A 17037-nucleotide genomic window follows, 5' to 3' on the forward strand; every position below is an offset into this window, starting at 1 on the left:
TGCCATAACAAAAGTTCACACCTCTAATTTATCTGTAGATAAATTCAAATTCATATACTTACCTTCAGGAGAAGAATTTATTTTATTTTATTAAGCTCCATCTACAGGTACAGGTATAAAAAGATTACTCCTCAGACTGCTTAAAATCACTTCAACGACATTTAAGACTAAACTTGCACTCGAAGTGAACATAAACTCCCCACAGAAAGGAAACAGGAAGTAAAATCAATTTATTTAGCTTAAATTTACACATTTTAATATATTTTTAAGACTTTTGAAACACTAATAAATTAGCCATTATATCTCATCTGTTATAAAATATACAGGTTTATTCAAACTGTGAAAAAGTTCAATTCATTCATCACTTGCGTGATAACAAGGTTAAATGTGATTTGGTGCTGACATGCAGGTATACTCTGTCACAGCTGTGGAAATTCTCACAATAATGTGACTAAAAACTTTTAACAACTAAACTCAGTTTAATAAGCCTCCTAATGAGGAGCATCACAGGAAAGCCTGGGAAAAAGAGCAGGAAGTATTAGATTTTACTGGCTAGCAGTTTGCAGGTGTGTGTTACCACAACTACACAATCCTCCTAGGACCTCGAAGTAATTTCACCCCAAAGTCAGACTGTGCAACGCTCAGAGAAACAAAAAAAACAAGAGCTAGATTTCAGTTAGCATGTTAAATGTGACATCATGACAGCACGACTAGAAAAAGAGAGAAAAAAACATGGCAGCTTACTTGCTCAGGTCTGCATCTGAACAAAACACCGCACCTTTAGAGCAAAGTCCAAAGTGCCAATGTTTGGTCATAAAACATAGACCAAGTCTGGAGAAAACCAAACAGCACAAACACATCATATAGTACCAACTGTCAGCATGGTGGTGGAGACCTGATGTTTTGGGCTCATTTTGGAGCTACAGGACGTGGGCGCCTGTGCAGTCATCAAGCCATAAAGTCCTCTGGATACTAAAATATTCTAGAATCAATCGTGAGACCATCTGTCTCCAACAGAATGGCTGAAAAAGGAAAGATTGAAGAAAGTCCCAGTCAGAGTCCCCACCTGCATCTGACTGAAGTGCTGAGACAGCTGTGAATAAATGAATGGCTGCAAAGGCCTCAATGAACTGAAACTATGTTGCAGATTAAAGTGGACGTTACAACGTCACAACGTTACAATGTTACAACGTCCAGTTATTGCTGCTCAATAGAATAGAATAGAATTCAAAAGTACATTAAAAACCACTAAATAGCAGATTCTAGAGAGACGCAGAGCCTCGCATTGTTCACGTGGTGGTTCTACAAGCTACTGAACGCAGGGGTGGACTGCAGAGAGACCTATGAAACGTCTCTTTTATGACTGTATCTCACATTTAGAAACTAAAGGTGCACACAGAGGTGCCAGAGTCGAGCTTGCCCGTGCTTCCCCTCTCTACCAAGTTTCATAAAACTCAGAGTGGTTATTGTTTAAACTTGCTGGCAGATAAACGCTGAACACGAGTTTCTCCACTGGGAAAAACTGGTTACCGGGCCAGTCCTCGTAAATGCTGCGAGTGCCGCAGTTTGACGTTAATGGAGCTGATTGTGAGCATGAGATATGAACTCTGTACTTTATAATGTCTAGCTTGTCGTGTTTAATTGGACACTAGACTCTAAGGACAGCGCTTTAAATTTAAATTGAACCCCAGAGTTTTGGAAACGCACTCAAAAATGTACCAGCTGTTACAGCAGCTGCACAAGAGGAGCTCAAACAACTGCGAGACGTCTTCAGGACAAACAAATTAACACTTTAACACACCGACATTTATCGTCTTTTATACCATTTTATCATTTTTATGTTGCAGATAGAAAAAAACCTGCTTGCTCACTCTTCCTATGTCTATATTTTTTACTTATTTCTGTATTTATTTTGGGTGGAGTTGAGCTCTGCCACTGATTCGAAGCAGTGACGATATTTCACAGAGAAGTCAATATTTGGAGTTATTATAATAAATTAGGTTAAATTGCTCCCCGGTGGTCAGAGATCACACAGTGAGTATTCTTTCATTTTTGATATATCAAAGATAAGAACGGTAATGGCTCCGTCTTACATCTGTGGGACATGGCAAGATTGAGGTCAACAACCACTTATTTATTCATGACTGCCCATCTGTTTGATGCTGTGGAGCACATTTTATGGCGACTGTCACTCTCCCAAACTGTGTCCTCTGCCCCGCTGCCATCTATCTCCTCGTCTCTCCAGCACTGAGCGCTCTGCTGTATCTCCTGGAGGCCGCAGGGTAATTTAGTTGGCGGGCAGGGTGTTGGTAACGACGGGTAAGGGGCGTGGTTTCGCATCACCAAAAGAGTAATCTGACACCATCTGTGCCGTTGAGCACACAGGAAATCCTATTTTATTGGGAAAATGTTTTAATCAGCAAAAGGGTAGCGCTAGGAAAAAAACTGCCCCAGCAACAGCTTTTGGCTCATGTAAGCCAAGGTCATTCAGGGAGAGACTGAGGGCGTTTTGCGTGTAAATGTTTATATGTGCAGGTTTAGATGGTCACCATGGGGCACCGAACGGGACACAAGCGTCACCAGACACTCGCCTTGCATTATGAAACATCACTCTCTCCCTCTCATGTCAGAAGTCGTTTATCTTACAGAGTCTTCAGAGCCTTGGGGGGGACAAATTTTCCTTTTGTAAACCCAAACCGTCCATAAAAGAGCGGAAAATTGAGAACAGGCTTTGATAATGTACAAACCCGTCCGTTTAAACTCGCTAAACCCAGCAGGCATGATTTGAATAGCGGCAGTAACGTGAAGGTCGGCGAGAGAGAACAAAGCACTTCTGTCACCTCGTGTTTCCAGCCAGATCAAACACGAACGACGGCCTCTCCTCCCAGATTCCTCCACACATCGCTGGAGTTGGAAACAGGCTTTTGATAATGAGTCGGCTCACCTGTTAATGAGATTATTGCACGATACCAGATTAAAGAGGCTTTTCGCATAGACCTGTTCTCCTCTCAGCGGGCCTTCGTCACCTCTGCTGGAGTGTGAGAAAGCAGCACCACAGGTCTAATGTGACAGAGGATGTGGAAGCCGAAGGAGCAGGGAACCATTGTCGCTGGCGTTCTCAGATTACCCATTCAAAGGGTTTAATAATCCCAAAAAGTACATGTAAGCTCCTCCTACACCTGAGAGTTAGGACTAAAATAACTGGTTTATTAATCACTGAGTCAATCAACAGTAAAATTATTGGCAATTATCTTGGCAAGCAACAGATGTCAAACATTACTTTATCCCTGCCTCTCAGGTCAGATGATTTGTTAAATCAAAGAATTCAAACTCTTTCATTCTTGTAGCATGTTTACGTTTAACCACCCTTCTACACCTGACGGGGTAAAAAAAAAAAAAAGTATCAGGGTGAAAATTAACACCACCCAGTTGACTTTTTTGCCAAGTATTATAGTTTTCAGCAACTGTCACATGTACCTCCTGAACAATGTCAGCCCATTCCTCTTTAACAAATCTCTCAGGATCCTGCAAATTCTCATTTGAGTTTTATCCATTAGCATGTACCTTGGTCTTCAGCCAGTTAATAACATTCACTTTGGTCTTGCAGAGTAAGTTCTTCACCAAGAGCGACACTTAGTCTGGGTCGCTGTAGCGTTGGAAGACATCTCAAAAACTGTGGATCCACTGGGAACTGTTCGACTGCTGCACAGTTGTGGTTATAAGGTGGCAGTTAGTTGGCACCACATGTGAATTCATTTTTTTAGCATCTTTATTTATAACGCACTTTACATCCAACAACGTTGGCCAAAGTGCTACAAATATAAAACAAAGAGAAAATTGCATATAGAATATCTTAAAAATAAAAATAATGTAATTAATAAGCAACATTAAAAGTCATCAACAAGTCCTGCTGTGCTGAAAGCCAAGGTAAATATGTTTTAAGATGTGATTTAAAAACACGGCTTCTGTAGCAATTTTATTTGTATGTCTTGTTATATTGTTACACACATACATGTTTAAATGCTGTAAAAAAATGTTACAACTGCACAAACATATTACAAGTTCAACTCACTGATCATCTTGTTCTGGGATTTCTGTTTCAGGCACATGTTGAATGTAACATGGGAACACAATGACTTCTCCTTCAACACTCATGGTTACCTGGTGAATCCAGCCATGATAATCATCACTCTGGACAGAGAGCGACAGTGGGACAAGGTAAGATGACGGCAGCTGCTCGACTTCACACCAAATGGCTTTTTAAATGTGTGTCTGATTATTTCTGAGTGGATAAACTAACAGTTGAGCTCACACAATGAGGAGTGTTTACAGGACACTGATGTCTTTCTCTGCATGCTAACAGCAGAGTGATTTCATACATCGCCGGTCTCTTTGTATAGACTAGTTAGCGGAATCAAAGCTCCACTGATACCAATGAAATAATGAAGGATCGCCTCCTAATCACACGCAGCACATTCACACCCCTCCCCCACTGATCCCACCCTACACTTCTTCGAAGGATATTAAAGTAAAACCCACACACTCGGGAAACTTTGCCTCAGCAAGCTGCCTCATTGAGATCGAAACATTCATTGAACCAGAGGGTGAATCTGATGTAACACTAGACTGGAGGGAGTTCACTTCCTCATCAGGTTCAACAGAAAGTGCTTAATTTCACATTATGCACAAAATGAAGAGACACCAGCAGTTCAAAGCTGATTATGTGATTTTAATGTTTTAAGATGTTACTTCCTGTAACTTCCAATATGTTATTGGGACTGTGAGAAAATGGGAAGCTGTAATGGCAACGTAAACAAACAATTTGTGGATATGGAAGGAGACTGAAGCAGTTTTGTGCATCATTCAACACTACACCAAACACTATTGACTTTTGACTGTTGTCTAAATGACTTTTGTGTACATGAGACAATCAAATGTTAACAGTCAATCAATTCCAATTAATCAACTGTAAAAAAAACAATCAGAAAATAATTTAAAATCATTACGGTTGAATAAAATTCTGTGATGACTCTAGTAGAAGTAAAGCTTCTAGAGTGTAGAGACCTAAAACTGTTTTAGTCTGGATCAGTATAGTCGAAAGAAAAATTTAATAATTGGTGGGATAGCTTCATATTTCCATCAAACAAACCCAGCACAGAACAGCGCACACGACACTGATTAAGTGAGGCAACACATGGAAGGAGCTGCCGGGTTGTAAGTGGGTTACAAAGTGGCTTGCAAGCACAAACCAACTGTAGGAAAGTTAGAGCAGCCTAAACAGGACAGCCTGTGAGATCAGCCGACTGGACGCTGATCTGGTCTGCTATTGAGATCAGCTGATGTACCTCCAGCGCAACTAACTGTGGATTGTGCACATTCAAAATATATATGAATATTTAAGAAAAAGCAGCAATTTGCACATTTAAAAACTAGATCTGGAGATTATCTGGTATATTATCTTTAATCACCATTTATCTTTGGAAACAGTTTTTTTTTTTAAATAAACGATCACTAAAAGATTGTTATTTTTGTGTCTCTATCCATCTTATTTTCTTTATATGCCATTTCTTTCTGAACAGACAAGTCTTTCCTTGGTATCTTGTCCTGGTGCATTATTCATTATGGCTCAGTCACACTAGAAAATAGGACAGCGACCGCCTTGAAACTAGGGGGGGAGGGTTGCTCCGTGTTTTCACTGAATTTGTTTGCAATCGAAAAACAATTTCAAGAAGCTGCAGTTTCTGTGCAATCGGTCATGCACAGGTTGAACGCACAAGCATGCAACACCCTCAATCTCTAGGAAACAACTTCTGACTGTAGGCAGTTGCACAGGTTTCCGCCAACTAGGCAACTTGTCTCCAAACAATTGCGATCCAACTCCTGACTCCAATTTTTAAGGTGAAGGTTTGCAAATAATGCTGTCAAATTTATACACTCATTCAAATTGCCAACACAATGCAATCAGTCGGGCTCAGTCTATGCTGATGAACACAACTCATCTGTGACATGCCTCTTTGCCAAAGACGACTCAACTGGTTGCCAACTGGTTGTATTCTGATTATACTCCTGTATAAAACCAAGGTTGCTGACACTTATATAAGGTTGCAGTTAAATTGCCGTCCTGCAGCAACAGGATCACGATTTGTGGAGGAATTTCTGTTTTGGCGAGTTTGTGGCGATACTCTGAATGCAAGCAGCTAATAAATTTATGTTTAATGTCCATTTCTGTCTGTGTAGAAGGCAACGGAGTTGTGATGTTTTTAGATTTTATCACAGTTGATCTCCATCTCACAAACAGATTGCAAGTAACTGTCGACGTGACCCAATTCAATCACAAACTGACAGCAGACTCATAGCAAACCGACTCCATTTTATTGCCTATTTATTCCCGTCTTGATGGACCAAAGTCACTTTGAAGTTAGCAGCTAGACCTGGTGCCCCTTCTGCATAGCAACGAGAAAATGAGATCACAAGTTCACAGCACACAGCTGCAATAATTTTAGTCACATTGCGGTGTCCGACTACTTTTTCCAAATCGTTCCATGCTCTTTTCTCTTTTTTTTTTTAAAGTAACGACCAACAGAAAACTTCCTGGAAGTGTAACTCTGTCTCCTCTAATATGTAAACACAATGCTAACAATAGAAGACTGAATCTAAATTGAATTCACTGATGTTAACAGGAACTGGATAGGTCATGTGACAAGCAGCTCAGCTGAGTTTAGCATAAGACGTTAGTCGTATTGACTCAGAAACACTTTCACATAAAATATGAAATGTGGGCGACAGACTTACATGTGTCCTCCCAATCACCCCCCGACTCCAGCACTGCTCATTCCTAGCGTGCTGACCTTTACATAAACCTTTCTGGGGAGGAAAAATACATTTCTCCCGTTCCCTGGAAGAACAACACTGCACTCATTTCACAAACTTTTGTCTAAGAAGTGTGAGGCAATCCATTTCGTGTGCTCCACTTTCTGTTGCCTCTATTCTCTGAAAGCTGAAAATCAATTCCACCTTTTGATTTCCTTTTTACCAGCCTTTGTATTGTACACATGCAGAGGCAGCCGGCCTGTTACATTCATACATCATCTCTGTACAAGCAGCCTCACAGTTTTTAGGCTGCTGCCTGGCATTACACGCCTCATATTTTTTTAACTTATTAAAAAAACCCTACATCACTACAACGCTCTTATCGGCCAGGCCTAATATGGAACTTGCCAAGAGTCATTGTTCAGCTGTTTCCACAGATGTACAACTCAAAGTCATTTGGAAAGAGCAAGAGAGTGAGTGAGAGAGAGAGCATGACAAAAGAAAGTGGAGACGGAAAGAAAAGGGCCCTGAGAATGACGAGAAGTGTTCCTGTCATTGCCGTTATCTGCAATTTTTTAGCTGCATGCAACACTTACAAACCCTGAAAGTAGAACCTCACCACTGAAAAGGATTTAACTGGAAAGATGGATCTAGTTGCACTTTCCCGACAGATTTTCTGTGATATAAACAACCAGTTCTCTTTCCAGACAATTAATAATAGAATTAAAACTCTCATGACAGTGTTTGCTATAAATTAAGTTTCCCATTCCTTATTCTTGCTTAGGTGCTGCGTGAAACACAAACGTCTTTTTACCGATGTCTCAGATGAATGAACAATGACGATTTCACAGTCTAAGCAGCCACAGGCAAAAGAGTTTCTTTTTTTGTTTCACTCATCGCAGTACATTCTCTTGTAAATTGAAATTCTGAGTGACTAAATGCCCAAGAGTGGGATGATACTATAACAGTGGACTGATCGATATGACTGGCAGGAAAGAAGAATAACCGTGAGGTCCAGGGAGACCTGAGATATTTGCACTTTTCTGTCGACGTTCAGTTTTTTTCCATTTCACTGTGACAGGCTTTACTGACTGGCATGATGAGATAGGATTGCCCCCCTTCCTGCATAAACAGCAGAGATTATGTGGGAGGAAAAACATTGTGTTCAGACTGGCGCTTTTTTTTTAGCTCTCCAGGACGTTGATGACATTTACAGAAGCACAGTCAAGTGAACTAGAAAGAATTTTGTTTAAATATCAATAAGCTCACATTTGTCCCAAATACCTCACTGCCAGAAGTAAAACTCAAGTGGAATCGTTTCATCTACACGAAACAAAAAGGTGCCGACTATTTTAAAAATGTGTCTAGGTGATTGATGTAGATGGAGACAACTGAGATACATTGCTACTTTGACCTACACTCAAGTATTAGGTTTACTGTTTTAAACTGGCAGAAATACAAAATAATTGCAACCACGTAATTTTACAGTCTCGCTGCCTTTGAAACGGGTGCTTTAAAGACGGTGATCGGGTCTGCGACTGTTCACAGTCAGCTGCCGTCTTCGAAGCAATAACACGGAGTCAATCTGCGGTTAGTTGGATTATTAAATGATATTAAGTTGGCAGTTACATAAAGTGGCAAAGAGTCCAGAAATTCAATAACTCCTCCACAAATAGTGACATAACTCCTGAAGGACTGCGATTTAACTGAGAAATGCTTTTATGTAAGAACCACAAAAAGTTGAGTCGAGTTTCATGTCGCAAGGAGACGCAACGCAGATGGATTGTGTTCATGGTGCAGACTGGATCAGACTGACTGTGAAGTATCTGCAAATTGAGCAACAATTTGCAAACATGTGCCAACGTCTCTGAATGTGACTGCAGGTTCGAGTCAGATCGCTATCAGAGGCCAAATGTGATTTGTCCTGTTTTGTGCCATTGGTCTAGGGCAGGGGGTGTCCAACTCCTGGCCCCGAGGGCCGGTGTCCTGCAGGTTTTAGACGTTTCCTTGATCCATCACAGCTGACTTAAATGGCTAAATTATCTCCTCAACATCTCTTGAAGTTCTCCAGAGCCAGGTAATGAACTAATCATGTGATTCAGGTGTGTTGACCCAGGGTGAGATCTAAAACCTGCAGGACACCGGCCCTTGAGGCCTGGAGTTGGACACCCCTGGTCTAGAGTAACTGAGTCATAAGGGGGCAGGAAAATCATTCATCGCGACAAAGAAACATCCCTCAAAGCCGCTGCTTTGTTTAAACAGATCAAAACTTGTCTTGTTGGTCATTTTCTTTCACTTGGTCCTTTGTATTTGAGATGTGATCATCCAGACCAGGGTCTGTGAGGGCTGGATGATGACTCTGGTCTGTCTGGTTAGCCGACCACATCCACACAAGTCAGTGTTTTGCAACAGGAGATGGATTTGCACGCCTAGCACTGGGCGTTGCTGAGTTTCACTAACCTTAGCTCACTTGCCTGCTAACAACGTCATTAGCCATTAACCTGAAGCCACATCAGTTTTCATTTTGACCTCCTTGTAGCATTTGTGCTGGAGTCTGTGTTGTGCTGGGAGGCAGTCATTCGTTTAATTAGTGAGTAATGGACTCCATTTCTACCTCCCGGTAATTTATTGTTGCTCACTTTGGATTTTCACCGAAGCAAGAATGTTGGGAAAGGTCTCACTTTCCAAGTCAATCTGCTCAAACACTGGGAAAAGTTGCATGTAGCACTTTCAGAACAAATCTTAATGACCATGTTCAGTTTTGTGTATGACTTTGTCTCTGCTTCTGAACATCATTTGTTGCCAAATCTACCAGGACCTGCATGTGTTTGCAATGCTGGAGTTTGCCAGATGACTCCGCACTGGTGCCGAGTTTGTTACCAGATTTGTCTGCGCTGCCATCTTCTCTGTGAATCTGCAGCAATCCCTGTTCAAATGAGCGAGAGGGCAGATTAATGTCGTTGTTGTTTTCTGTTTGACGCTAGGATAGAATATTCTTCAAAGGTTTTAGCCAAAACTGTTGCAAACGAGACAGGGAGCCACACTACAATTTAGCAGACGTAGAACGTGCTCTGGATTGAAAGCTGGTGTTTCTGGACTTGACTAATTCTTCATGTTTTCATATTGCCAGAGTGAAACGGAAATATTTCACCGCTGCTGATCCTCTACACTGGCCACGGTGTGTACTCTGGTCCAATGACAGCTGGGAGGGAGAGAGGGAAAAATGGATGGATGGATGTTTAAAATGTTTTAAAGTAGCACCTGTTTACATTTGGGTTTCTGGTCCAACTCTCAGAAAGGTCATGCTTCTCTGGGAGTAAACTAACTGCAGCTGCTTGTACCTGTGAAACTGTGAAAGTCTGTTTGCCATTCATTTACTACACTGTGGCACGAAAAACAGCATTTAAAAATCAATCTGACGTGTCAGTGTTTGTGGTACACTGGGACCAACCGGTCCAACGCAACATTCACTCCTTATTTGTGAGGCTGATTAAAGGAGGGTGAGTCAGAAGGGCCAATCAGTGGAGCTGAACAGGTTACGGCTTCTTTAAATAAGTGAGGCTGAAATGTTTAATTTCTGATCTTTATTATGTATTCAGCTTGCTCGTGAATGCTCATTTCCCCACAACATCCAATTAAAATTAGCTCCCTGGTAATAAAGCGGGGGTGGAATTGCTTTCATTGCATTAGATGTATAATTGTGCTCTCTATATCCCCAGTGACAAAAAAATCAATTTCCTCTAAACTGTCCAGGAACTAAAACTCTGCTCTCTGCGCCGGGACCAGACACTCAAATCGCAACATGTCAAAACAGCACATACAGTTAGAGGATTGAGGACAAGTGTATTAAGAGTGGAGACTGAGATAGACGGGGTTACGCACTTCTGTCCTCATGCATGAGGGGCTTATTTTCTCAATATTATACAATTATTTTTATGTAGTTTTGTGGCTCGGCTAAACAGATTTCCAGGATCCTCTGGAGTTTATTTATGTGGCTGTTCCCCCAAATCCATGTTTATTTCTGTGCCTCGCTGCTGTAACAAATCAGAACCACAGAAGCCATCTGGAGTTTGGTGCAGGGATTTTTCACTGCTTCGCATTAATCCACTCCCCTCCTCTCTCTGTACCTTCAGGTGGGCACCTATGAAATGGGGATCCTGCAGATGAGATACCCCGTCTGGCCGCGGTTTGGCAGCTACTTAGAGCCCGTGTCAGATTACAGGCACCTCACAGTGGCCACACTGGAGGAGCGGCCCTTTGTCATTGTGGAGGCAGTGGACCCCGTGACTGGTACCTGTGTTAGCAACACCGTGCCCTGCCGACGACAGTCCAATAAGACCGAGACGTAAGTGAAGTGGCTCCAAAGATTCCTATTAAATCTTTCATTTTTCCTGCTGACGAGACAGATGTTGCATTTTCAGTGCTATCCTAATTAACGCTCACAGGGTGGAGTTAAAAGCTGAAAATCAGATGAATAGCATCACATATCATAAGTTGATTAATTACACATTTCACATTCAGTTGTTTTGCAAGCCAATTACTCCAAACACTACAGGGTGTAACCACTGGGACAGGAGGCTAATGTAGCAGATGGGGAATGGAGTTTGTAATAAGAATATCGCTGACCAACAGAGTACGAGTTCGGACAACAGCTTGCAGAGCGCATTAAGCTAACAGCCAAGTTTAACCTTGGCCTTATGGCAAAGTTACATGTGAAATACATTTTAATTAGCTGAAGTCAATTTGTACTTTAGTCGTCACCCCGTCGACTGGGGTCTGTGCAGAGAACAATATCATACTTTACAGATTTTTTTATTTATCTTCCCGATTTCATTTTTTTATACAATCTGCGTCCTTCTAACGATGCCACAGACAGCACTGTGCAAAAGATTTATGCAGGTGAGGAAAAAATGCTGTAAACAAAGTGTTAATCATTTATTTTCATCAATCAACAAAATGCAGCGAATGAACAAAAGAGAAATGTTTGCTGTGACCACCCTTTGCCTTCTTCTAGGTACACTTGCACACAGTTTTTGAAGGAACTCGGCTGGTAGCTTGTTCCAGACATCTTGGAGAACTAACCACAGATCTTCTGTGGATGTCATGTAATCCTGACACACTCGATGATGTTGAGATCAGGGCTCTGTGGGGGCCGTACCATCACTTTCAGTACTACTTGTTCTTCTTTATGCTGTAGATAGTTCTTAATGACTTTGGCTGTACGGTCGGGGTCGTTGTCCTGCTGCAGAAAACATTTGGGGCCAATAAACGATCATTTACACTTCTGAAAACTTTCTTTGTCTACAGCATTTTTTCACACCAGCCTAAAAACTTTGCACAGTGCTGTATATTAAATGTTTTCTGTTTCTTTATGGGCAATTCCACCTACAATTTTGGGCAACTTTGATTCTTACAGTAAATTATTCTACTCCATGTATGTTAAATATGTTGGCAGGATGAAGGTGAAAACGTCTAAAATAAAGTCCAAGACAAGGTTTATATTTTCATTCCCTTGTACAGATTTGAGCTCGTTAACTTTGATCTTGTGTAGAAGTCATCGGTGACTCCACATGTTTATTACTAGAAAGAGATAAATGGACCGGTTCTTACATGAGGGTTTCAACTCAAAGCGCTAACATGCTTTTTAAACATGCTGTTGGTTTGTTATCAATTTGCTAGGCAGCTGCTGTTGTGTCTTTATCTTCAGGTGCCATTTGGTCTCCCTGAATATACGGCAAGAGCTGGTCAGGTCATTTCAACATGTGTTGATCATCTCAGCCACACACACGTCTTATGTGAACCCACTTTACCGCACAGTCCCACATGCACACTCACATGTTAACGTGCCCATTTTAATTGATTCTGTGACTAACTTGAGAGTGCCATTAGGTGTGAGATTAAGAGACTCTTCCTCTGCCATTAGCGCATGCATGACTTCTTATCACTCAATGGTGAGATGCTCATTAGGCTGCTTGGCCAGAGTGCAATATCCCGGAGATCACTCTGTGACCCAATCAGGGAAATGTACGCGCTGCATGGAGGGGTATCAATTAGATGGGACGATTAGGCCATGTCATCAATCCCGAACACCTAGAGACTGATATTGGTGTTCATTAGTGGGGGGGGAGAAGCACAGGCTATTATCCATTACTGACAATGGCGTTAACGACATGAAGGGGATGGAAGATGAAGATCACGTCCCTTCAGTGTTATGAAGCGCTGGAGTGCTTAATCGCTCATGCTGACCAAATCATCCTGCCAGTACAGAAAGAGCGTAATTCCTCTTGTCAAACAATGAAACGTTTTCACAGAGCCGAACAAAAATCCAAGGAAAAAGAAGACGGAGGCAAAGAGGGGTCCAACGAAGCATCCGGCACCAATGAAGGGTGACTAGATGGACTGTGATGGATCCTTGAGTACAGACACACTGAGGACTTCATCTATAGGTTTTATTTATCATTCATTTAGTCTGAATTGTCAGAGACTGGTGAGAGTGGCCACCTGAGTGATGTCTTCAGATTGCCTGTTCTGCCAATTCAAAAGTAATCCCTTTGCAACACTAACAAAAGACAGAGCAAAGCAGCATGCGCTTATATTCATGGAGTATTTGGAAAGGGAATGGCAACAATGTAGCCATCATTGTGACGTGTGATGTGTCTTTGATCCATCACAGCTGATTTAAATGGCTAAATGACCTCTTCAACGTGTCTTGAAGTTCTCCAGAGGCCTGGTAATGAACTAATCATTTGATTTAGGTGAGATCTAAAACCTGCAGGACACTGGCCCTTGAGGCCTGGAGTTCATCATCCCTGACCTAAACTATCAGATGTCCACTTCAGCTACAAAACTATGCAGGAATATATTTATACGTGGAAAGGATTTATTTGGAATAAATAAGTCTAGAGTTAGACTGATCTGAGATTTTACCGCCTAGCCTAGAAGAATAAATCCATAATGCAATTAAACATCGAGGCTGCAGAGCAGAGCGAGGACTACAGTCAGCACCTGCAGTCTGAGATTGTGGAGGATTGTGGAGGAGAGCTGCTTCTCCACAGATATCCTCAGCTGATTGCATTGTTCGGTCCTCTCTGACACACATGTATTTACGTGTGTATAATCTCTAACCCCTCAAACAGAAAATCTACATCTGTGTAAAATACTGACCAACTGGAGTTAACTTATTTTCATACACTTCTCTGTATGAGAAAACACTTTTAGAACTTGCAGGTTACACACATTTTAATATGCATTCCCGATAGTGGTCGGCCAATTTCCCCCTCAGCCTCTTGAAAGCACCATCTTTCTTTATCTGAATCTCGACAACAGTTCCAAATTCCCCTTCAGCACTAAACATGATTACAACTCAGACCCATGTCAGTGCTTTCTAAATGAGAAGCCACTGGTCATGCAGATTCTCCGTTTCAATCCCTCAACCCCTGGGCCATGCACGCAGCTTGCCAAGCAGACCATCTGTGTGATTCACTCACGCGTCCTCAGAGAGGCCTGACAAACAGACACCGGCGTTTGTCAGGACTTGGCAAAAGCAGCTCGCAGCAGTTACCACGAGCTCTTCCTTTTGAGTCGCGCACGTTCTCCTGTCGGATCAGAAAAATCTCGCTTCCTCGCTGTCTTTGAACAGCAGGGAGCTGGTTCTACCTCAAAGCACTCTGGCAAAGACTAATTCAGAGTTAATGCCCTGGTGAAGGGTAGTATTGACCTGAGAAGATAATGTCATCACACATTAGCTGCATTCGATGGGAGTTAGATGATAAGATGATTTCATTAAAGCTGAGACTGAGTGCAGCAGCAGATGCGCTCCCGGAGCCTGAGAGCCAAACGATCTATACGCAGTACTAGAAAGTTGCACTAAGTAAATTTACACATTGATGGTCTCAGAGGATAGTGTAGTCTCAGCACTCCCTCATATATACAGTGTGTTTACCAGCTCACTGCTCAGTCACAGTAGGAGTCCTTGTCATGAACAGAGCTGCCCCATGAGGTTGTTGAGATGTCTTACTGAAAGGTAAAAACCCCCAAAGACCACCAGGAAACCTGACCTGCTTCCTTAATCCTCCACCTTCATTAAAAAAGCTCCAAAAACTCCAAATTTAGGATATTAAATGACAATCACGTTTGTTTTTCTACAACTTAATGAACTCTAAAAAGCGGAAGGCTTGTTTCATCGCTGCATCTCAATACGTGATTTTCTGTTTGTTTCCTTTTGTGGCCCACGAGTCCATAAAGCACCTTTATCTATTCAGTGATATAAAACAGATTAGAGCTCGCTCACTCCACAGGGAACCCCAACCATAATCGAATTTTTGGGGAGGGTAATGCAGGTGTATTCATAAAGTGAAAGGCTATTTCAAAGTACTGTCCAATAAGCCTAAAAGACATTTCAGTAAAGGCAAAATAACTTGAGGTACAGACGTAAAGGAATTAAAAATAAGAGTGAAGAAGAAACTTGTCAGATGAGAGGTAAAAGGTCCAGTCGCTTTCTTTCCAAGCTCCTTAAAAGTACAAGCGTTTTTTCAAAGTTTGCTTTGCTGCTTCTGCACCTTAAGCAGGTGATAAACTGTATCAAACTATACTCTGTTATTTATTTATGTGTCGACTGCTGTGATGCAATTTCCCAACTTCTGGGATATATCAATTATGTCTTATTGTTGTCTTCAGATTACTATCATCATTATTATGGCGATCGTGGCTCAAGAGTTGGGCGTTCGCCTTGTAATCGGAAGGTTGCTGGTTCGAGCCCCGGCTCGGACAGTCTCCGTCGTTGTGGCCTTGGGCAAGACACTTCACCCGTTGCCTACTGGTGGTGGTCAGAGGGCCCGGTGGCACCAGTGTTCGGCAGCCTCGCCTCTGTCAGTGCGCTCCAGGGTGGCTGTGGCTACAATGTAGCTGCCATCACCTGTGTGTGAATGGGTGGATGACTGGATGTGTAAAGCGCTTTGGGGTCCTTAGGGACTAGTAAATACAGGCCATTTACCATTTATTCTCTTTATTAAAGGTTCATAAGGTGGCTATTAACCAATCAGTGCTTCAAAAACAGATTTTTTGGGCGGGACACGGGAAAATAAAGATGTTAGAAGAGGATCGATGTGCACTTAGTGAGGCTTCCTGACTCAGCTGCAGCTGTCCGACTTCCATGTTGGAAGTGTTACAGTTCCAGCGGAATGGTCAGCAAATCCATGTGTACAAATGACAGGCAGCCTGGTTCATGAATGGGTGTATCAGGCTGTTTAAAGATCACCTACACCTAAAACCGCTGTGTTTCATCATCCCCCAAAATCAATTTCAGCTGGAAAACTGCTGCCGTGTTTCTCCTCTCTCTATCTTTACTATTAGTTTCCACCAATCCCCACTGATCCCCCTACAGAAAAAAAGACATTTACATTTTAATGTAAAAAATTACATTAAAAATGCAGACAACAACAATAATCTGCACTTAAAATCTTCCATTATTAATCTGGAAATTTAAACAACAACTATACAATAATTGTGCACCGGTGTTTTCCATAGATGCGGATTCTGTTAATTCTGCTGCCAGGTGGAGTCAAAGACAGTGACACTGTCACAGGATGTGCTCACCAGGATGCCAATGAGACAGGAAGTGCCGGGCTAACTGGTTAAACTTTTAAAAATATAAGTGAGGGGACAGTCCATTAGTAAACCGATTAAACCTCCACATATACTGTATGTAAAAGTCTGTGTGTGGGGAAAAACCGAGCATGGACATGTTTCTGTCTGTTCTTTCCTCTCCATTATCTCACTTCACAAATCCTCAGATATTTTGTCCTGTTTCCTCAAAAAGCAGATTCAGCATCACCAAAAGCTCTGCAAACTAATCTAATTTAGCCCAATATTTAGGAAAAAATCACCTGGTGCAAATTTACAGCTCCTTTAAGAGGTGAAGACTTGAAGAGGTTCTCAATGAGAGTGATGAGTTTAATTTTCCCAAGAAGGGGATACGGATGGAAATGAACGTGCACACGGGGAAAAAATGGCACATACTGTCACCATCCATAGAGCACCATCAAAACAATATTCCAAGAATGTCCACAAGGAATAAACTACCTCTGTCTCTCTCTCTCACACAGACACACACACACACGCAATGATTCCCAAAGACCCATTTTAATGCGACTGGCAGCTGATTTAAGGCCCAGCCCTGAACCCTGGCAGCTGGTGAGACGAGGGATGTTGGGAGCGCTGTGTTTACTC

At 42.0% G+C, this 17037-nt stretch overlaps 1 protein-coding gene across 1 annotated transcript in view; it reads left to right on the top strand.

Annotated features, from left to right (window-relative positions):
- Nucleotides 1-17037, top strand: part of grin2ca (glutamate receptor, ionotropic, N-methyl D-aspartate 2Ca) — a 74421-nt gene that overhangs the window by 38589 nt on the left and 18795 nt on the right. Inside the window, exons 4-5 of the mRNA XM_085455031.1 lie at nucleotides 4104-4218; nucleotides 10944-11155. Coding sequence (XP_085311157.1) covers nucleotides 4104-4218; nucleotides 10944-11155 — 327 coding nt within the window. The remainder of the gene's footprint in view (nucleotides 1-4103; nucleotides 4219-10943; nucleotides 11156-17037) is intronic.

The sequence above is a fragment of the Copadichromis virginalis genome, linkage group LG4, assembly GCF_057382275.1.
Source record: "Copadichromis virginalis isolate Kocher_CV1m ecotype Utaka linkage group LG4, C_Virginalis_male_GT1.1, whole genome shotgun sequence".
NCBI classification, from domain to species: Eukaryota; Metazoa; Chordata; class Actinopteri; order Cichliformes; family Cichlidae; genus Copadichromis; species Copadichromis virginalis.